The 22,967-nt window shown below is 44.4% G+C and overlaps 1 protein-coding gene and 1 pseudogene across 1 annotated transcript; one reads left to right on the top strand and one right to left on the bottom strand.

Annotated features, from left to right (window-relative positions):
* The first annotated feature begins 371 nt into the window (after positions 1–371).
* LOC113018754 (uncharacterized) lies at positions 372–3,490 on the top strand. The gene is made up of 4 exons (XM_026162101.2): positions 372–759; positions 905–1,096; positions 1,192–1,464; positions 2,089–3,490. The coding sequence occupies exons 1-4, from the start codon at positions 519–521 to the stop codon at positions 3,129–3,131; spliced, it is 1,749 nt and encodes a 582-aa protein (XP_026017886.2). The 5' UTR covers positions 372–518; the 3' UTR covers positions 3,132–3,490.
* Positions 3,491–5,875: 2,385 nt separating this feature from the next.
* Positions 5,876–8,248, bottom strand: LOC145423132 (E3 SUMO-protein ligase ZBED1-like; annotated as a pseudogene).
* Between the last annotated feature and the right edge of the window lie 14,719 nt (positions 8,249–22,967).

The raw sequence follows: 22,967 nt of genomic DNA, 5'->3' as shown, positions 1-22,967 counted from the left end.
CATTCGGTTATTTTGTGCTGTAATTAGCGGCTTTACCTATTCGAGGATGATATCGTGTTCAAGGTGTGCTGTTATCGGCTGCCCTAGTAATTCAAGAAAACTGAAAAACGCGTTAGAAATATTTTGCTTAGAGCATCAACAACTTCGAAAGGCCTGTCCGTGCCCAGCGCCATACCCACTGCACGCTATGCCTCGGAAGGAGGATCGGAAACTAGCGTGGCTGGAAGCCTTAGACTCAAACACCCTCCGAAGAGAATCGAGAACACATCCGGGAATTTTTCGCGTTCTTGGAACAGTACTTGGTCTCCGACTGATGACGTATCACGAGTACACGTGAACGCAAGTACGCCAAGTACGTACGAGACAGCCCCTATGTTTGCTCCCTTCATTTTATAGGGCTTTGAGCGTGACGTCGCGGGAGGGGGCGTGGATAGGAGTTTTGGTTGAGGCGCCATTTGTGTAGGCCAAACAAAGTGCTAACAATTGAGAGAAGCTAAAGCACACGAATAACATCAGCCATGGTTCGTACTTGCTGTGTGGTCTTCTGTAATGTTCGATCGCATGACCGACAAGGAAATAAGCTTGAAAATGGGCTTTCTTTTCATTCTTTCCCCGCCTGGAAGCAAAATGAGGGAGCTCATGTATCGGATGTTACCAAAAGAAGGCGTCTAGCATGGATAGCAGCTGTGGGACGAGCGGATATCCAATTCTCTGCCATCCCCAGATATCTGCTGGTGTGTTCCAGACATTTTCATTCGGGTAAGTTCTAAATAAGTACTCTTTATAGCCTAATGGTTTTATTTTCGATGCGCTCCGAGGTCATAGCAAATTAGAACAACGAATGACTATTTTCGCAGAACGACGTTCTATTTATAGAGTTGCTAATTATTTGGCATTATTGCAGGCAAACCAGCCTATGAAATGGATGAAACTAATCCTGACTGGGTTCCAACGCTACGCATGGGGCACTCTGAAATCCCTGCTTCAAGCTTGGACCGGCACCGTCGGCGAATGCAACGAAAACAACAAAGAGCAGCAGTCGGAGGAAAATACAAACCCCCCACTTCAAAGATAGAGAAAATTCTCTCACTGTCCGGTAATCAGCATATAGCTTTTTGACGATTCATGCACTTTTCATTGGACTTCTGGTGAACATTTACCTCATATGTTTGCACTCATTGTGTCTCACAGGCTTTGGTAATGAAGCAGCAGAGTCTGAGGGTAAGGCCTGCGCACAAGAGCTGCCAGAGATGGACACGATAGAAGACCAACACCATAATCACCACGTGATGGAGGCTGTGGGCAAGAGTTGTGTTGGACAAGTGGAGGCAGAGGTAGTAGCAGCAACTCAGCATTGTCTGGGCTATGATCGGCCCCCACCTAAGAAAAGAAGAAAGCTCACTCAGACCACTGTGAGTCAGACAGCTTCCAGCAACACAAACAAAGACACAGAATCTTTACCTGGTGAGTGTAAATGTGGTGTGTCCACGTTTCACATTTTAATCATGCAATTCTAATTCTCCTAAATAGTAGGCTATGGTGAATGGCGTTAGTCGGCACTAGCTGGTTATAGTAACAAGTGTGTTAGGCTGGATGTTAGCAGGTTATTAGCAGCTAATTCTTAATTTTAAAGAAAGTTTAGGCCCATGGTTAGTAATTAAGACCAGCCGCATGCTGACAGAACTATGTCTTCATTTATTTGTCCCATAGACATTAGCCCCAATGGCTGTGAAAGTCTCAGGTTTGGGTTTATAAAGAACATGCTAATGAGTTATTAGAGGCAGTTATTTTATCATGTATTTAAAGCAACTGCAACTGTATGAAAACCAAGTAAAATAATTTAAATGCAACCTTTGCAAACCAAAGTTTGTGATTTTTTTTATTTTCATTTAAAAATGAAAACTAAAATTCTGACACATTTTCAGGGACTTATAAATGTAAACAAAATGTTTCTGATTTTCCGTGTGTGAGAGATTATAGAATGAGAAATTCCCCTCAAAAATATAATACGTGCGACTCGACAGTTTCTCTTATTGCTTACAGGTTTTTTATTGAGTGCACATCTGATTGTATTTTTGTGTTATTCAGACTGCGCAGTGGCACCTTCAGTCATCTTAGACCAGGCCAGCATCTCCAAACAACCCCCTGAGCTACATGTGCACTCAGTCCACACACAGTGGGAGGATCCTTCACAACAAGATCACCAATACTGCAACAGGTCTCCCAGAAAAGAAGTGCAGGATAAGATGACTCAGTGTGATGAAGTTGCATATTTCATTCTTCAAAATGATGCAGACGCTTTGCTGTACACTGGGATAGCCTTGGAAACATTTAACATTCTTGTGTCGACACTGGAAGGATGTGACGACAATGAATTTACAATGCCTGTGCGAGATCAAGTCCTCATGACTCTGATGAAATTAAAGAGTAACCGTGTAATAGGTGACCTAAGCCGCCAGTTTCGTATATCACAGAGCATGGCCAGCAAGATCATCTTACACTGGTTGGACAAACTGGAGGAGGTTTTCCGGCCATTAATTCCATGGCTGCCAAAAGAAACTATTAAAGCAACTATGCCTGCAGCCTTCAAGAAGACCTTTCCAAATACTACGTGCATTGTAGACTGCAGTGAGACCTTTTTGCAGAAACCCAGAAATCTGGACTCAAGAAGGCGATCGTACAGCCATTACTACTCAAGCAACACGGTCAAATATTTGGTTGCTGTTGCACCATCTGGTCTAATCATGTTTGTGTCTGCAGCATATGGCAGTCAATGTAGTGAGAAATTTATCACAATGGACTCTGGAATGTTAACATACCTTAAACCTGGTGATGAAGTCATGACAGGTGGAGATTTAACATTAAAAGACTTGCTCTTTGAGAGAGAAGTTGGATTAGTAATACCCTCTTTCACAAAAAAACGTGGACAACTAACTAAGGAACAGGTAACAGACACGCGTCGGATTGCAAATGTAAGAATCCACGTTGAACGAGCAATCAGACGTTTGAAAGTCTACAAAATACTCTCACAAATCGTTCCCATAAGCATGGCTCCTAAAATAGGAAAGATTCTAAGGATATGTGCTGCTCTAGTCAACTTACGAGAGGATATCATCCGTGATACAGAATAACTGTGCATGTTGTAAACGAGCGTAAACTCAGGGATATCAAGATCGTTACCCAATGTAATTTTATTTTAAGGTAGAAATTTGATGTACATATTTGGAGGGAGTAAATGATTCCAGGTCTGTTTTTATCTTCTGTTCTACACGATGTAAATATTTTTGTAGAAGAAAGGTTACGTGTTTAAAAAGTGCACATATAGTGCAATCAACTGAACAATTAGTGCTTTTTTTTTATTCAACCACAATGTGCTCTTCAAGTGGAAACAAATGTTTTTCTCAAAGCTACAATAATTAGTTGTGCATTCTTGACATTTTGTTATTGTCTTGGAAAATTACAGAAATACAGAACTATTTTCAACAGTAAATGTTGTCAGTTTGGTATTTATATTCCACCATGTGTTAAAATGTAGTTGTTGTTGCCACTGAATGACAAAATGAAAGACCCAGTTTTACGACCTACTGAACGACCCATTGACCCAATCACTGAACTGAATTTGGTGGTGAAAAATGTTTCTTATGTTAATTTAAGAGCAGTTAAAACTGACGGGGAGCGACCAGTGGAACAGAGGCGGTGGTTTACGACAACGGTTGTCTGCCATCTAGAATCCAGTTTTGAGATCCCTTCCCAGATGCCTTAGCGCCCACTCACATCCTGGGCCATTTGACCCGATAAGTCAAATGATAGGGTGGGGCTCGGTTTCACAATGGGTTCACCCGAAACCATGGCTGATTGTGACCCACGCTCGTTTTCATACCTTGGCTCATGTGATTAGGTTGAGGATCATTAAGGGGTCCGTTGTCCCTCTCAGGTGGACAGTCCCACAGGCTGTAATCTGGGGCTCTTCACCATTTGACCCTAGAACCGAAGAAGCTTCTCAGATGAGGTGAAACGTCTTCAAGCCACCTAAAGGTATCCAGATGCTTTTCTTTCCAATGTCTCCTTTCATTCACAAGACAGACCAAACTCTGCCATCATGTTAGTGTTTAACCCGTTTATAGTTGTCACATGAGCAAATGTGCATTAAAGCTTGCCTAGTATTTTGAAATATCTCTCATTTAACTGAAACCTGCTGCGTAATCCTCTACAAGTTGCGATAAGAAACATGAGAAGTAAAACCCTCTTAAGGGCTTTACTTGTTCCTTTACAGATGCTTCATTGTATTGCACTGTAAATGAAACATGCTCACTAGCACACAAAGCATTGTACGCTGCACTTCCATGTAATAGCCTCTGCAGCTGCAGATCGCCATCTACCAGTTTGATATCGCTGCACTTCTGGCTAAGCTGCTCAGTGAGCGAAGGATGGGTCGGCACTGGACATTTTATTTCTATCAGCTCATCTGAGTCAATGACCCCGTCAGGACTAGCAGAGCGCAATGGCTCCTGGATGCTGATAACACTACCCATGTGAGGAATGTTCATGCCCTGTTCTTTCAGCTGATGACAATTTCTAACTTCATTTTCTTTACCATGGTTGCTCTTCAGAAATTTGAAAGATAGAACGCCCTGAATGGATTACAGATTAGTTCATAACTGTGTGCTTGGTGAGGCTGAAAAAAATGCTTAATGCTTATCAACTTTACTGCTGCAGTGGTTTCATTGGTGTTTTGCCCACACTGTCTTGTGTGTGTAAGGTGATATTATGTGCTAGGGAGAGTTTGTGTCACTGCAGTCTGGGAGTTCACGTTGTACTGTTGCTCTACCCTGTGAAGTCTGAAGTTTATCTGGCTTAGACGTTTGGGTTCAAGGTTCTTTGCTGTCCCTGCATTCCACCTTTCTCACTGTCAATCCTCGAGATTTAACATAATGAGGAAATGTACACTAACAGAAGTACTACAGTGTCTGTTTATATCAGTGTTGGACAAAGGGCCAGTGTCCTGCATGATTTAGATATGACCTTGGGTCAACACACCTGAATCATAGCTAAACCACTGAAATAAAAACACTGGCAAAGTCACTCATACTTTTCAAATTTCATTGATGCAGAAAAAAACATCCACATTCTGTAATTTTTGGCTCATAAGGTGTCAGTGCAATCTGAATGGAGTGGTGAAGCGTGTTGTCAGTCAGTGAGCGAGAGCTGCTGAGTTCATGTGTGAAAAGCTTGATTCACGCGTGTACGTTGACCCAAACATACTGAGGATGACGACTGCTACTTTCTTAACGTTAGGGAACTGCTGTGTATTGACATCAGTCCAAAACTTTGCAGGTCCGTTAGTGCGAAGATCCTGTGCCATGGCTAAGGATGACTGCATGTCAACAACTTCAAGTATGAACTTCCCCTCGTCAGTGGAAGGGACCACTTCCTTTGCTCTGATGGAGTCGCCTTCTGTTGAAACACTAAATGGGTCTCTGGCAAAACTCATCACCTCTGTGGGTAAAGCAAGTCCATCTAGTCGACCAGAAAAGTTCTCTTTCAACTAGGGCTGCCACAAACGATTATTTTGATAGTCGACTAGTCACCGATTATTTTTGCGATTAGTCGACTAATCAGATCGTGCATCCATTGGATGTAAAACGTACAGCTTATTGCACCAGCATGCGTCTGCTCTTTTAGACCTATCATTAGCTTACAGCTATAAGTGTTTAAGGTATGTGAAACTAAAAATAAAGACAAGATAATAGTTTATTAGACTTTTAATGAAATTTCTAGTTTGAAGCAAACCGAAAACAAATATAACAAAATAGCATTTTGTGCTCAGTCCTCACAACTATATTGAACTTTGAGACTATATAGTCAGTATAGCAATCTACACGAGATTATTGTTCATAGCCAGGAAAGTTAGCTTTTCTACATGTTCTGCAGAAAGGCTTGCTCTCTTTTGAGTGTAGATGTTCCCTGCTGTGGAGAAGATCCGCTCCGATGGGGTGGAGGTTGCAGGAATGCACAGAAAAGATTTAGCTAGCTTTGATAGTGTGGGGAAACGTCCCTCATTTTCGCTCCACCATTTAAGAGGATCATCCTTTTTATAAAGTGTGGCTTCTTTAAAGTACAGCTGAACTTCACTTCTAACAACTTGGACATCTTGGTCCTCCTTAGATGCTTCTTCCTCATTGTCACCCTGACTGTCTGTGTCAGACTCAAGGAGGTTGTCCAGAGCAGTCTTTTCAATTCTACCTGAACCATTGACTGTCTGCATTTTTGGATGCTCATGTGTTTGCTTTTTTGACAGCAAGCACTTCAACAGTCCCCTGCACTCTGATGACATCTTCAGGAGCCAAAAACTTCAACTTTCTGTATCTGGGGTCCAAGCCAGCTGCGAGAATAACAGGGTTTTCTTTGTCTGCTGAGAAAGTGCATATATTCCCACATCTCTGTGTTATGCCTTTTTCTGCACTGGCAATGAAAGATTTTCCTGAGCTCGTCTCCAGGTGGCTTTGGTGTACAGCCCGTGTCAGCCCTTTGACCACCTGTGGAAGACCTGAAACAGTTGTGTACTGCTGTCCACTAAGGTAAACAGTAGCAGTCTCAAAAGGTGCCAAACCTTGTTTCAGTTCTTCAAGCAGCACCCACTGCTCTGGCTTCAAGTCGAAGTAGTGTTTCCCCCTTGGTGTTACCTCGGGATCTGAAAGAGTGGCAGTGAGAGGCCAGCGCTGTTCGAGGAGTCTCTCTATCATGTGGAATGTACTATTCCATCTTGTACTGACATCTTGGATCAGTGTATTTTCTTCACATTCATTTGCTCCCGTTTCATTTTTAGTCTTGTACTAGCCAGCTCGCTTCTCTTAAAGTGCTCCACTAGCTGCCTAGCAGCACCTAGTGCTCTGCTGATGGTGGTTTCTTTGAGAGCAGTATCGACTATGAGCTGGAGTGTGTGTCCAGCACAGCGGATAGAGGCCCATCCATGTTTTTCTTCAAGCAGTCGCATTGCTGCCACCATATTGGAACCACTGTCATGTACTACTGCTTTTATTTTGGCAGGCAAGATGTCAAGCTTTGTTAACACCTCTTCCATCCATGTCACTATATTGGCACCAGTATGCCTCTCCTCAAGAGGCATGGTATCAAGGATGAAGCTCTTCATCTTCCAATCTGTTGCAAGACTGGTCCAGATATCAGCAGTCAGGGTGAAGAAACCTTTGACACCACCAAGGGTCTGCTTTACCTAAAGATATGAGATGATTTGGAACAATAGTAAGCATTAGTGAAATATATTACAGTATATTTTTTCATTATTAATAATGCTTGTCAGTTTATGCATCAAGATTTAAATTTACCAATTGAATAATTCATTTACATCAAATACAGTTACGTATGTTAAACAATAAACATTCAACATATCAGTAAAAAACAAAAAACAACAACTTTCCATTACATGCTTTAACCAAGATTAATTTATTGGTTGCTCAGTCAGCAAGCTCTTAATATTATTTCATCATGAAATGTATTAAATTCTAATACAAATTGCTATTTTGTGTTTGTGGTGTGAGAGAGTGGAGAGAAAGAGAGACCAACCTTCTCAAAGGTAGCATCATATTTCTTTTCCATCAATTTGGTGAAGTGGGATCGGCCTGGTAGGTAGTTAGCATGTTAATCTGGGTTGAACTGCTCGATCATCTCTTTGAAACCTTGATCATCAACCATAGACAGGGGTCTCATGTCCGTCACCAACATGTTCAAGATTGATTCAGTCAGGACATCTGCTTGTTGAGGTGTACATGTTGTTGGCTTAGTGACAAAGTCGTCCACTGAAGACGAACGTATTTTTTTAGCAGTCCTGTAACGTCTCAGCGTTAATCTCGTCAATACGATGTTAACGCGGCAAATCCCCGTTAGCTCAACAACGCGGTGCGAGGGCTGCACGGGACTCGCTAACGCGGATTTGTCGCGTTAATGCGGTTATGGCGTTAACATCATATTAACGAGATTAACGCTGACAGCACAAATAATTAGCTTGTCGTTTACGATAATGTTAGCAGCTAACTAGCCAATTAGCTTACCAAGATGACTGTACCACTTCGTCGTCGGATGCCACGACGTGCTTCTTTTTTAGATGCTCGTGCATCGCCGTCGTACTGCCATGGAAGGCAAGTTCCATTTTGCAGATTTTGCACTGGACCTTCTTTTCTTTTGTTTTGTCAAAATGCTCCCAGACTTTCGAGTTCTGTTGCTGAGTAGCCATGATAACGGAGACTGCTTCTTCTTCGTCTTTGGCGTTTAACGGTATCCTTGTAGATGCATTTCGGCCATCTTCTGTTTCAGTCTGTTATTACACTCTTGAATCCTACTGTTATTCCTGCACCTTTCAGGATTTTACGGCATTTAAACGACGCGTCGACTACTAAATTAGGCGTCGACGTAATCGTGACTAGTCGACTAATCGTGGCAGCCCTACTTTCAACCTCGCAATGAAATCAGTCATCACATCCGTGATTTGTGTCGGTGATGAGATGCATTTGCGGAGTGTTGGAAAATGCAGCAACCGGCCTGCGCTCAAGTCAGTTTAGAAAAGGTTCAACTTGACTTGGAATGCACGCATCTGTTCCACAAGTTCAGTGACAGTTTTGCCTCTGTTTCGTAGTCCCACACTGAGGTCATTCATGTGTTTGAATATGTCAGTCAGAAAGCAGACATTGGCCATGAAGCTGTTGTCCATTATGCGATTCAAGTATGTTTCTGCTTTTTTTTTGCCTGCTGTTGCAGAGGAAAGCTGTGATCGCCTCTTTGAGATCACAGAAACGCTCGAGTGCCCTGCCTTTGGACAGCCACCTGACATCATTGTGCAGTAGCAGCTCATGGTGCTCACCAGACATTTCTGAGAGCAGCATGCGGAATAAGCGGTGCTGGAGGCTTGATGCTGAGCGAATAAAATTAATTGTAGCCATCACGGTGTCCATTGTCGTTTTGAGCTCTGCGCTTAGTTTCGTGCACAACACAGTCTGATGAACAATGCAGTGTAAGGTTCTCATCTGAGGTGCAACAGCCAACCACCGCGCTGCCAAACCACTCACTTTTCCTGCCATGGATGGAGCCCCATCCGTCACAAGCATACAGACACGCTTCAAATATCCAGACCAAAGCTGAAATCTTCTCAAACATTATTTCGCCAGTTGTGTGTCCCTCTAGTGGCAGTAAGCCGAGCAGTTCCTCTTGGAAGCATTTGCCATCAAAAAAACGGACATATATGCACAACTGTGCATTATCAGTTCTGTCTGTGGACTCATCTACTGCTATAGACATTACATCAGTTTTCTCCAGGTCATCCAAGGCTACGTTCACACTGCAGGTCTTAAAGCTCAATTCCGATTTTTTGATCAAATCCAATTTTTTTGTCTGCTTGTTCACACTACAAATAAAATGCGACAGCAAACGTGCTCTAGTGTGAACCCTCAAAGCGGCCCGCATGCGCAAAAGAAGACGTCACACACAACGCGCTCTGTTTTGACCCAGACCAAACAGTATTGTTTGACTGATGGCCTTAATATAAAGACTTCGGACTTCATGTTTCCCAATTTTTGCTTTAAGTTATTTTGTTATTTACATAACAATGTAATTAACCTAATAATTATCCTTATTGCTGTTTTAGAGAGGAGCGTTGCTTCAAAGGATAGCTGCAGATTTCTGTCAGAATCTGCAGATTATACAGTACAAATAAAATGTTCACGTTTCTCCAACGTTGTCTTCCCAACAGTTTCACTGACATCTACACTGGATGGCCAGGAAGCGTTCGCGATGTCTTCTCCGGCGCTTCTCCTGGAGCTGATAATTGGCGTCTGTCTTGTGTCAGTGACGTAAAAGATGGGTTTAATGCGACATGACCGTTCAAACAGCAGTCGCCTTCTAAAACATCAGATATGTGTCGGATTCAGTACCACATACGAAAGTGACCCAGATGGGATTTGAAAATATCGGATTTGTGCCGTTCACACTGTCATACCATGATCGGATATGGGTCGCATAGGGTCAAAAAAATCGGATTTGATGCGCTTTCGCCTGCTGTGTGAACGTAGCCTAACAGCATTTCAAACACATATGAAGCCAGAACTTCAATCCTACGAATATTTGAACTGTCTGACAGGGGCACGTTTTCAATAGCAGATGTCACACTCACTTTAATTTTTTCGTCGTTTATCACCTCATCCACCACGGCCAGTATGCACTCTTTCAGAATCTGTGTAACGTCTTTTCTTCTTTGCCAGGATCCAGCAAACACGAAGGGAAGCTGCTGCAGCTCTCTCTTGGGCTGTACATGACCTCACCATGGTAGTACAGCTCTGGTTGTAAGATGCAATTAAACTCCGTACTTTTGCAGCTCTCTTCTGAGATCCCTCTGGAAAGTTTTTGCAGAAAGTCTGGTGTTTGTCATTGTGGTGTCTTCGTAAATTGTAATCTTTAAGTACCACAACACACTCACTGCAAATTAAACACATTGGTTTGGCATTTGGATTTTGCGGTAAAATGAATAAGTACTTGTCAGTCCAGGCAGGGTTAAACCGACGGTTTTCATTGTCAATTTAACGCTTGTGGATTGAAAACGACATGCTGTTGTCGCATCATACATTACGATGATAGCTTGATATGTTTACAACACAGTGCATTGTGGGTGGAATATTGCTAGGCTACTAGGAGTGTTGCATTCATAGTCCACACTATGCTGTATTTTCTACATATATATTTTTGTTTTCTCTGTGTTTCTGCTAGGACCATGGGCAGGGCCACTCGGAGGTTGCTTCTGGGCCGCATGTGGGCCGCAGGCCACCATTTGAAGAGGCTTGGTGTATATGGATAATAGCAAACACTGAAATACATTTTTTGCACGCAGCAATGAATTTTGTTCACTCAAATTTAGCTTTTCTTTGCTCAAAATAAATTTCTCATTAAAATGCAACACTTACACCTGAAATTTTTTTTACGTGGGCTCACATTTTTTTTCACGTGCGTTCAGAATTTTTTTATTTTTATTTAACCTTTATTTAACCAGGAATGTCCCGTTGAGATCAAAGACCTCTTTTTCAAGGGAGTCCTGGCCAAGAGGCAGCACATTTCAAGACAAATACATACGAACAAACAAAGTTAAAATTACACAAAACAATTACACATTATTGAGGCAGCCTGTAGGCCTTTGAGTTTAGTTTTAAAAACATTTAAAGACAACAATTCAGTTAGTTTCCAGTCTTTCTGTAACATGTTCCACGAAAAAGGCGCAGAGTGGACAAAGGCTTTCTTACCCAGCTCTGTGCGGACAAGGGGAACAGACAACAGCAGCTGATCATTTGAGCGCAAGGAGTAAGAACCACTATTTGTCCTTGTGACCAAAGTACAAATATAAGGAGGCAGCAATCCAAGCATAGCTTTGTAAATAAAAGTGTACCAATGCCCCTGTCTTCTAATGGCCAAAGAAGGCCATTTTACTCTTAAGTACAAATCACAGTGATGGGTCAGGTATTTACAATTGGTAATAAACCTCAAGGAAGCATGATACATCGTGTCCAACATTAGAAGACATGAAGAAGAAGCGTTCATATACAGAATGTCACCATAATCTAACACAGATAAAAAGGTTGCAGTGACAAGACGTTTTTTTACTGCAAAAGAAAAGCACTGTTTATTACGGAAGAAAAAACGAAGTTTAAGTCTCAGTTTCTTTACTAGTCTCTCTATATGTGGTTTAAAGGTGAAGGAGTCATCAATCCAGACACCAAGGTATTTATATTCATGAACTATCTCTATGACATTTCCTTCAAGGGTGGACACCACTGGAATAGGCTCCGGGACCTTCTTTGACTTGGAAAACAACATTAGCTTAGTCTTGTCAGCATTGAGAACTAATTTTAGCTGAATAAGTGAATGCTGGAAAGCAACAAAGGCTTTCTGTAAAGTTTCAATGGCCTGAGCAAGAGATGATCCATAACAGTAAATAACTGTGTCGTCAGCATAAAAATGCAAATTTGTGTCTGAGACATTTTGACCCAAGTCATTGATATATAAAAGGAACAGAAGGGGACCCAAAACTGAGCCCTGTGGCACCCCCTTGTGGACAGCAACAAATTTAGAACAAAGACCTTCAAGTTTAATGCACTGGGTTCTATTTTTCAGATAATTTGAGAACCACGCTGATGCATGTTCTGACAATCCAAGGCTGAGCAGTCTGTTTTTTAGGACTGCATGATCAACAGTGTCAAAAGCTTTTGAGAGGTCAATAAAGAGTGACGCACAGTACAATTTCTTATCAAGTGCCACAATAATATCATTTATCACTTTCATAGTGGCAGTGTTAGTACTGTGTTTTTTCCTGAAGCCTGACTGAAATTTGGAGACAATATCATTAGAGTACAAAAACTCTTTCAACTGGTCACAAACTAGAGATTCCAGGATTTTGGATAAAACACACAAATTTGATATTGGCCTATAATTAGTCAACACCGATGGATCACCTCCTTTCAATAAAGGCAAAACGAAAGCTGATTTCCAAACCGATGGAATTTCTTTGGTTTTAATTGAAAAATTAAATAGAATTGAGAGTGGTTCTGCAATAAAATCAGCTGCCAACTTCAAAAAATAAGGTTCCATCAAGTCTGGACCAGGAGGTTTTCTGTGATCCAAAGCCTTTAAAGCTTTATGCACTTCATAAACACTAAAAGGTACAAAGTTAAAACAGTCTCCAGAAAACATAGAGAGTTCGAAGCATTAAATCTTGATTTGACATAAATAGCTACACTGCCTCCTTTTTTTGGCCTATCAGTGCGATATACATTGTACCCATATATGTTAATGTCTTCATTAGTAATAGATTTAGTTAACCAAGTTTCAGAAATTATAACAACATCTGCATCTGTAGATTTAACCCAAATTTTGACCATGTCCATCTTCGGTAGTAGGCTGCGCACATTAAGATGAATATATTTGACACCAGACATTATTTTAAAATCAGAAGGAGTCTGGGAATATTGCAGTTCAGGGCCAGGATTTGGTTGCACATTTCCTGACAAAAGTAGAAGCAAGACAATCAACAACCTCTGTTTCGCCTTTGATTTGGGTTCAATGCTTTGATATGTTGAACCCGAGCTGAAACCTCCATTAAATGGGCAAATGAAATAAGTATGCAAGGCCAGAATAGACTGAAGTTTAGGTAAGTCTCTGGGCAAAACATGCATGAAACTAATGTCATGATCCAACTGAGTTGATAACTGCTCTGATTTTTGCAACATTATAGAGCGTGTTCCTTTTTCAAAATTCTCTTGTAGATAAAAATCATTTTCAGAGGTTCCCCTGCTATGTGTCCATGAGCAATTGCTTATCCGGGGGTCCAAAAAGGCCAAGAGGCAAATTAGAATAGTAAATACTGCGGAAATACTGTGGAATCAGAATAGAGGCACAAAAATAACGCCACACTACTGAACTGTCCTTACTGCTTTTAAAACATCTCTGTGTATCCACCAACCATGTGTTGCCATTGATGCTGAGTAAAAGAAACTGCAGTGAGAGAAACCTTTATCGACAGTGAAGGTGTAACCCCGCAATTGTCAACAATAGCGCAAGTGGAAGTAAAAAGCCATCTTCTGCTATGAATCAGGGGTAATGGTGCGAACTTAGGAATACTGTGGATAAGAAAAGACAAATCTTTATTACTTCCACGCGTGGAAAATTTCTTGTTCATGGCAGAAAGTACAAGTTAAAGAGCAGTAAAAGTTAAGAAAAACATAATAGAATAAGATAAAATAGAATAACAGACTTTACAACATTAATAAAATGCTGTATAAAATAAAATTAAACAGTAACTGTTATAGCAGGAAAAATAAACGCGCTTGGTATTGGACCTAATATTGCATACAAGGGAGACTGGGCGAAGGCTATCATGGTGTATTGGATGTTTGTGTGTGTTGCACATGTGTGGTCATCTGCAGAGACCATGTTGTAGAATCTGACAGCAGTTGGAAGGAAAAAGGGAGAGAGAGAGATGACACTGTGGAATCAGAACAAAAAAATACACAATTGTTCCAAGAGAAGGAAGACCGGGAGGCAATACAACAACAGATGCACTGCAAGCTTCAAGACATTGAAGCTATACACCAAGAGGTGCATTGCAAACTCCAAGCCACAGAGAAAAAATAGTGAAAGGCTTGAGAGTAATGTTGGATGAAGCGACAAAATACACAAACACTGAAAGACAAAGAACAGCAGGAGGCAACATGCCAGCTGATGAAGTACAAAATTCAAGAAATGGAAGCTGTAAATCAAGAGATGCAATGCAAGCTCCAACACATGGAAAAGAAAAATTAAGGCTTTCACACAATGTTTGATGCAGCTTGTCAAAAAAAATTCACAAATGCTGAAAGAGAAGGAAAAGCAAGAGGCAACACAGCAAGATGAAGACATGGAGAAAAAAATATGAACAATGTGATGTTTGATGAAGCACTCAGAAGAAACAGAGATGTTGAAAGAGAAGGAACAACTGGAAGAGACACAGAGAGAGATGCAGGATCTTCTCCACGACTTTGACAAGAAAAATTCTGACTTTGAGGTATTTTATAATGAAGGAGAAAAACATTGGATTTGAGCAGAGAAACAACTGGAGACAAAATGCACAGAAATTGAGTGCAATACCCAAGAAATGGTGACCTAAAATACACATTTGCAAGGACTCTATGATAAAGTCAGTACACAAATACTGAAATGTGGGAGGAGAAACAATGTCAGGAGAAAAAACATAAAGACATGCTTGAAGAAATGCAGAAGAGACGTCAGAAATTACAAGCCATGCATGAGAAATTACAACTAAAAAATGACAACATCAAAGAAAGCACAGGATAAGAATTATAAAGAACTGGAAGAAAAACAAAGAACTTCAAGAAAAGGACCAAGAGAAGCAAGAAGCACTGAAAGAACTGGAGAAACGGTCCCACACACTGGAGCTGCAGCATAAGGAACTTTTCAGTGAGATGACCAACCTCAGTACAGAACAAAGATCTGCAGGAACGGTGCCTGAAAAAGAAGAGAAAGTGCTTTGGGCTTTTCCGGAAGAAGACTCTGCTGCTTCGTCACTTCAGCTCCTGAGCCTAAAATCTCCTAACCCTAAAAGCTGTACCTGAGAAAGAACCCGGAAAACTGAGGTTTTCCATTTTCATTTTAAAAAAGAATCCCGTCCACACGTAAACGCAAAAATGAAGCAAAAACGCTGCTATGAACATGCCAAAGCAACAGGCAGCGATATGTTACTAACCGTGTAGAAATGTTGGCCAATCAGAAGTCTAGAAGCCTCAGTGGGAAATAGTAAACAAAGATGGGGCATAGAAGCAGAACCGAGTCGTATGTGTGGAGGGACAGTGTGTGTATATGTAAGCATTTAAACACTGCAGAGAGTACATTGATGGATTGATTGATTGGTAATTTATTTCAACATGTGAACAATATACAAGTACATTTAGAAAAGAAAATAAGAGAGAAAGAAATACTATACAAATTACATACAAAAAAACATTCTGATGAATTTACACGTTGAAAAGGAGTGGGAAGAAGTAAACACTTATTTAATCCCACCCCTTTGCCATAAATTATCAGTTAATATTTAGTCAGCTTCCTTACTGATATAATTTGTAATAAAAATAGTGAACAGATTTCTGATATACTATATACTATAATATCACATCATGAGTTTTTTTGTGTTTGTTTTTAAATAGAGACATTTACTTAATTTAAATAGTTTCCTTTTCTTTATAGTTCAAGAAGATCATATTTTTATAACTCTTTTTGAACAGTTTTATGTTTGGACATTGCTTTAATTCCATATTCAGACTGTTCCATAGTTTCACTCCATGAACTGAAACACAATAGCCTTTTCTTGTAGTACGTACCTTCATTGTTTTGAAGTTACAAAAACCCCTTAAATTATAACTTTCTTCTTTCAAAAAAAAAAGTTCTTTATTTTTTGCTTTGAATAGAATTTGTGCTGTTTGGAATTTCACTAGATCGTCAATTTTCAATATTTCAGACTGCAAAAATAGTGAGTTTGTATGTTCCCTATAACCTGCATTGTGGATGATTCGAATTGCCTTTTTTTTTTTTGAAGAGTAAAAAGTGAATGTAATGTGGTTTTATAGTTATTGCCCCAGACCTCTGCACAATAGCTTAAGTATGGTGAAACCAGTGAACAGTATTCGGTCGTTAAGTGATGACGTGACGAATCCTACTTCCGGGTCTAAAGTAGTCTGCGTTTAATATGGCTTTTGTGTTGTTAACATGTTTAATGTTATGTATTTTCTTCTATTTAATCTCAAAAAGCTCCTAAAACAGTCAGTGATCACTGTTGACCTCCCTCGGCTTTTATTACCGCTAATCATTTATTTAAGCTCAGTTTTTAAAACCTTAGGATGTAACTACAGCCCAGCCCATGCAGCAGTATATGAATGACTAACCTCGTATTGTGGATGGATTATCTCAGTTGTTCTCCTGGCTGAAGTTTGGTCCTTTTACAGCATCCTGCCATGCAATTACATTTGTTCCTGACCACCGACAACACTCACGTTAACTTTTATCGAGTGGAAAAAAAGCTTGTTTAAATTATGCTAACATAGCTGTGTCGCTAGCGGTCACGTAGCACATCATTATATACCAGCTAGCCAAACTTCAGTAACCCTACAAACGTCACTGCTGTTTCGTTTTCTGACTTCATTTATGCTGGAAGTGATAACAGAGCTGTACGTTTTAATTTGTTTCCAAAACCCCGCAGTCAGGACATGCTATACTGTATTTAGATGGAAGCTAGCGAGCTAACTTCCTGCTAACGTCTAACTCTGTTAAATGTCATAAATTCCGTTTTCATGGATGGCTGGATGTTAAACTCAATTGTTACACCTGGTAGAGCAGAACGCTGATCATTTTATTAAAGATGAAAGACTTTAGACAGTTTTTCAACTCTCAGTAATGCCATAGTGATCGTTTGATATATGGACCTGCAGCGGAGTTTAGGCCCAGACACGGCTAGTGACGTCAGACTGAACAACCGGATTGGTGTAAAAGTGTACCATGTTGACCAACAGAAATGATTTGGTAACACGTGGGATTTGGTTATGTAGGAAGGGGGGAAAGCTTTGGTAATAACATTTTCATACTCAGTTTTAATCTTTCTGTGTGATTTCATATCAGTTGTGTTAATTCAGCATGTCATTGAAAAAATAACTGTAAATTCAGACGTGAGATTGTGCTGAAAAGAATGATACTGTAACGATGGTTAAGTGTTACTGGACAGTGACATGTTGGTTTTCTCTGCACACTGTTGTTGTTCCTTTAAGATTCATGTTTGGTTGGGCTGCAGGAAGTAGTGAGGGTGGTGTACAGGAAGGGGTGGGGGGACCTGGTAGTTCTGTGTGTGTGCCAGGCTGAAGAGAGGTGGAGTTCGAGAGCGCTCCCCCTGAGTTAACAACCCGCTGGCTTATGTGCCGAATAAACGGACAAACTGAGACCCCAACCGTCTGGTTCTTGTGAACGTTACATTGGTGTCAGAAGTGAAAAAAGAAAAAAGAACCCCAGAACGCCCGAGACCCTGTTGCCGGCGACGCTTGCCGTTACGAGACGAGGATGTTGCCGGGCAGGATTAAGAAGGAGACGGAGGAGAGGGAGGTTCGTCCGCGCTCGCCCGCCCATGGAGTGAGGGAAACGGCGCTGCGGCTGTCTGCCGAGGCTGGATTTTCTCCAGGTTTGACTAGGCTCGGGAACTGTTCGCACAGCGGCCGCGATTCCGGCGGGAAGGAGTCGACCTCGCTTGGCGCGCCGTCACGTGATGTAAACAAACATGGCGGCGCCCAGCAAGCTGCAGCGAATATAAAAACGCCTAAGTTCAGCGGCAAGACGCCATGGGAAGTGTTTATCGCACAGTTCGAGCTGTTAGCTGTTGCAGCTGGCTGGTCTGAGGAACATAAAGCTCTCCAATTGGCTTTGTGCCTGTGTGAGGATGCAGCTGCATGCCTGCTGCTGCTGACCGAGGAGCAGAGGGGAGATTATAATGCTCTGGTCGGAGCACTTCAGAGGCGCTTCGGGCAGTATAACCAACCAGTGCTGCTGAGGTCGGAGTTCCACAACAGACGCAGATTGCCAGGTGAGCCCCTCCGCATTTTGGCCCATGAAGTCGAGTGCCTTTGCCGGAGGGCGTATGACAGCATGCCACCATCAGTGCAGGCGGAGTTAGCTCGGGACCAGTTCCTGCAGGCCCTGAGCCCTAAAGAGCTCCGCATGCAAACTCAGCTTGCTCGGCCGGCCACACTCAGTGCAGCCCTGGAGCTAGCGTTGGAGAGGGAGATGCTTGCAGGATCCTCTGGGGGCGCTGACGACGCACACGTGGTGAGGGCTGTGTCAGCACCTGTGGAACAGATGGAGACGCCAGCGGGCCTGTGCAGTTTGGTGCAGACAGCTTCGCTGCAGTCGCCTTCCCCTCGGGCTGGCCCACACCGCCGACCTCAGAGCTGCTGGGGATGTGGACAAGTCGGACACCTCATCAGGCAGTGCCCCAAGCTTGCAGCGGTTCAGGGAAACGCCCACGGGCCCGTGTAGGCGGGAGTACACGGGCCTGGGAGAACGACATCCCCACACCACCGCCACCTCCACCCGGTGCGGCCATCACTGTGGGCTGGACCCAGGTTGGCGGCTTTTGCCATGTTCCAGTGACGATTGCGGGGGTGTCCTGTACGGCCCTGCTGGACACGGGATCCAATGCAACGCTGGTCCGACCCGATATTGTCCCAACCGGAGCTGCTGTACAACCGACTAACGTGCAACTTAAGACTGTGACCGGTGATCTGGCCCCAATGAGAGGGAAGGGAGTGTTCCAGTTCAAGGTGGGGGACCTCGGTGTGTCTTATGCTGCCTGGGTGGCTGACGTGCAGGACGCCTGCATCCTTGGGCTGGATTTTTTACGAGCCATTGGTGGTGTACTGGACTTAGGCAAAGGCCTCCTCGTACTCCCTGATGGGAAGAAGGTGCCGCTTATTCCTCCCCCGGTCTGCACAGCATCTGCCGCGGCGTCCACCTCCACCGCAGAGACCCCTGCAGACCCGCCAGCAGAACAGCGAGCGGAGGAGGAGGAGGAGGAGAGGCTCTCAGCAGTGAGGAGTATCTGGTCAAAGAACTGTGAGGGGCTGACTCCACAGCAGCAAGAGAGTCTATGGCAGGTACTAAAAGAGTTTAGTGACATTTTTGCCCTGAAAGAAAGTGATGTTGGCTTGACACACTTGGTAGAGCACGTCATTGAGACCGGGGATGCCCAGCCTATTAAAGTGCGCCCCCGCCGCCTGCCCCTGGCTCATCAGGAGGCTGCAGACAGGGAGCTGTGTGAAATGATGAAGGCGGGCATCATAGAACCATCTGATAGCCCGTGGGCCTCCGCGGTGGTGATGGTGCCTAAGAAAAAAAGTCCTAGGATGCGTTTCTGTGTGGACTACAGACCACTCAACAAAGTGACGAAGAAAGACTCTTACCCCCTTCCCAGGATTGATGAGTCCCTCGACTTAGTAGCCGGGTCCTCCTGGTTTTCCACCCTGGACCTGCGGAGTGGCTACTGGCAGGTGCCACTGTCCCCGGAATCCAGACCGAAGACAGCCTTCTGCACTAACAGGGGACTATGGCAGTTCAAAGTCCTGAGTTTTGGCCTTTGCAACGCTCCTGCGACCTTCGAGAGGCTCATGGACAGTGTGCTGGCTGGCGTCCCACGGCAACGGTGTCTGGTTTACCTGGATGATCTTCTAGTGCACGGGAGCTCCTTTGATGCTGCCCTGGATGCCCTGAGACAAGTGTTGGAGAGGGTGGCGGCTGCAGGCCTGAAGCTGCATCCCGACAAGTGCCACTTCATGAGGAGGGAGGTGGAGTTTCTGGGCCACAAGCTGGGTCGTGAGGGCATCAGCACTTTGGAGGAAAAAATTCACACCATTACCGAGTGGCCCACACCAGCAGACCAGAAACAGCTCAAAAGCTTCCTAGGACTGGCGTCTTATTACAGGAGGTTTGTGAAGGGCTTTTCCTCCATAGCCGCACCACTCTTCCACCTGCTGCAGAAGGACCGTGACTTCATCTGGACCCAGGACTGTCAGCAGGCGTTCGACACCCTCCGCAGATCGCTGACAGAGTCCCCAGTCCTTGCCCCCCCTGACCCCGCCCTGCCTTTTGTCCTGGACACTGACGCAAGTAATGTGGGGCTGGGAGCGGTGTTGTCGCAGGTTGGACCGGAAGGGGAGAAGGTGGTGGCGTACTTCAGCCGGGTCCTGAACAGGAGCGAGCGGCGCTACTGTGTCACACGACGAGAGCTGTTGGCTGTGATGGCGGGGGTGAGACACTTTAAATACTACCTGTGCGGCACAGCATTTGTTGTCAGAACTGATCATGCTGCCCTTCAGTGGCTGATGTCTTTCAGGGAGCCAGAGGGACAGGTGGCTCGCTGGCTGGAGGAGCTCCAAGCCTTCAATTTCACCGTGGAGCACAGAGCAGGGACGCACCATTCTAACGCAGATGCCCTCTCTCGCCGCCCATGTGCTGCAGCTGGCTGCCGTTACTGTGAGAAGCGAGAGGAAATAGAGCGGGAACTCACGACAATAGACGGAGCAGCACAGCTCGCCTGCAGGGTTCTTCTGGTGGTGGATGCAGCGGAGTGGAGGGCACGGCAGGAACAAGACACAGACCTGCTGCCGGTCCTGCAGTGGCTGGAGAAGGGGGAGCAACCCCTTTGGGATGAGGTCACTGGGTTTTCCATCTGTACCAGGGGGCTGTGGGCCAAGTTTGCAGCTCTCAGGCTGAAGGAGGGGGTGTTGGAGCGTGCCTGGAAGGATCCTGCCACGGGGGAGGAGAGGTGGCAGGTTGTGGTGCCAAGGTCGCTGAGGTCAGCTGTGCTGGGAGCCTGCCATGGGAGCACTGGCTCTGGCCACTTTGGGGTCTCCAAGACTCTTCGCCGCCTCCGCCAGGGCTATTACTGGGGTCAACAGCGGAGGGATGTGGAGGACTTTTGCCGCAGCTGTGATGCATGTTCCTCACACAAAGGGCCACAAGACCAGTCCCGGGCTCAGCTTCAGCAGCAACCAGCAGGAGCCCCAATGGAGCGAGTAGCTGTGGACGTCATGGGCCCATTTCCTCGCACAGACAGAGGAAACCGCTATGTTCTTGTGGCCATGGACTATTTTACCAAGTGGCCGGAAGCATACGCCATCCCAGATCAGGAGGCTGAGACGGTCGCTGATGTATTAGTGGAGGGGATGTTCAGCCGCTTTGGAACAGCAGAGACCCTCCACAGTGACCAGGGGCGTAACTTTGAGTCCAAGGTATTTGCTGCCATGTGTGAACGCCTTGGGACTAAGAAAACCCGCACCACCCCACTTCACCCCCAAAGCGATGGGCTGGTGGAAAGGTTTAACAGGACGCTGGCCCAGCAGCTAGCCATCCTTACCTCAGAACACCAACGGGACTGGGATTACCATCTTCCCCTTACCCTCATGGCCTACAGGTTGGCAGTGCAGGACTCCACCCAATGTACGCCTGCCCTGCTCATGTTAGGGAGAGAGCTGAGAACTCCTGCAGAGTTGGCTTTTGGGAAACCCCCGGACGCGCCAGAGGCACCACCGGGCCGGGACTACGCAAGGAAGCTGCAGGACCGGCTGGATTCTGCACATTCCTACGCCCGAGAGCAGCTGGCGAAGGCAGGCCTGCGCCAAAAGAGGAATTACGACATCACCACTAAAGGGAGGCACTTCCGTGCTGGGGAGCTGGTGTGGGTCTACAGCCCAAAGAGGAAGAAGGGACGGTGTCCTAAACTGGATAGCAGCTGGGTGGGGCCTTGCAGCGTCCTAGAGCGAGTGGGGGAGGTTGTTTACAGGGTGCAGTTGCCTCCTAGGGGGAGGATAGTAGCGCTGCACAGAGACCGGATGGCCCCCTACAGAGGACAGTCCCTCCCCTCCTTTCCAGAGGGACGTGTACAGAGCGTCCATGACCCTGCTCAGAGGGGCCCCCGACCGGGGCTGCGTTCCCCCCCCTCAGACTCTTCACCCCAAAGCCCCGAAGCTCCGCGTCCTCCTCAGGGGCTCAGGAGGTCAAGGAGGGAACGTAGGCTACCGCCCCGCCTCAGAGACTGTGTCGTTCCCTCGGGGACGAGGAACTTATTGCTGGGGGGGCAGTGTAACGATGGTTAAGTGTTACTGGACAGTGACATGTTGGTTTTCTCTGCACACTGTTGTTGTTCCTTTAAGATTCATGTTTGGTTGGGCTGCAGGAAGTAGTGAGGGTGGTGTACAGGAAGGGGTGGGGGGACCTGGTAGTTCTGTGTGTGTGCCAGGCTGAAGAGAGGTGGAGTTCGAGAGCGCTCCCCCTGAGTTAACAACCCGCTGGCTTATGCGCCGAATAAACGGACAAACTGAGACCCCAACCGTCTGGTTCTTGTGAACGTTACAATACCAAACGAGGCAGGGACAACAAAAATTAAAGGTGAAATACAAAGGTAAAATCAAAAATAGCCAAAATTTTGAAATAAAACACTCACACTGAATGTATTTGTATTTTCTTTGCAGCAATATAAAGACTTCAGAGAGTCTGGACACAGATCTGCAGCAACACATTTCTTTCTTCTTTTTTTTTTTTACGTACACCACCTCTTTGAGGTAACACCAGCCAAGAAAAAGGCTGGGCCAAAGGAATAAATAAAAGATTTCATCATTTGCTGAAAGAGACTGTCTCTGAGGTTATTTATTAATGACATTACTATTTTTAAGACTGTGTACACCCACAGACCACTTTATTAGGTATACCTGTCTATTGTTCATTATGTCTCAACAGCCAGTCACATGGCATCAACCTAACGTATTTAGCTATGTGTGTGTATATATTATAGTGTTCTGTGCAATATGTGTATATTACACAGAACACTTTTCTTAAAATAA

This window comes from Astatotilapia calliptera, chromosome 3 (assembly GCF_964374335.1).
Source record: "Astatotilapia calliptera chromosome 3, fAstCal68.1, whole genome shotgun sequence".
Taxonomy (NCBI): Eukaryota; Metazoa; Chordata; class Actinopteri; order Cichliformes; family Cichlidae; genus Astatotilapia; species Astatotilapia calliptera.
Note: the sequence above shows the minus strand (reverse complement) of the source record. Positions and strands in the feature narration are given on the sequence as shown.

Coding starts and splice junctions, on each gene's coding strand:
- LOC113018754 (XM_026162101.2), top strand. CDS start 519: ATGGTTCGTACTTGCTGTGTGGTCTTCTGTAATGTTCGATCGCATGAC. Junction 1,097..1,191: donor GAAAATTCTCTCACTGTCCG/GTAATCAGCATA, acceptor TGTGTCTCACAG/GCTTTGGTAATGAAGCAGCA. Junction 1,465..2,088: donor AGACACAGAATCTTTACCTG/GTGAGTGTAAAT, acceptor TGTGTTATTCAG/ACTGCGCAGTGGCACCTTCA.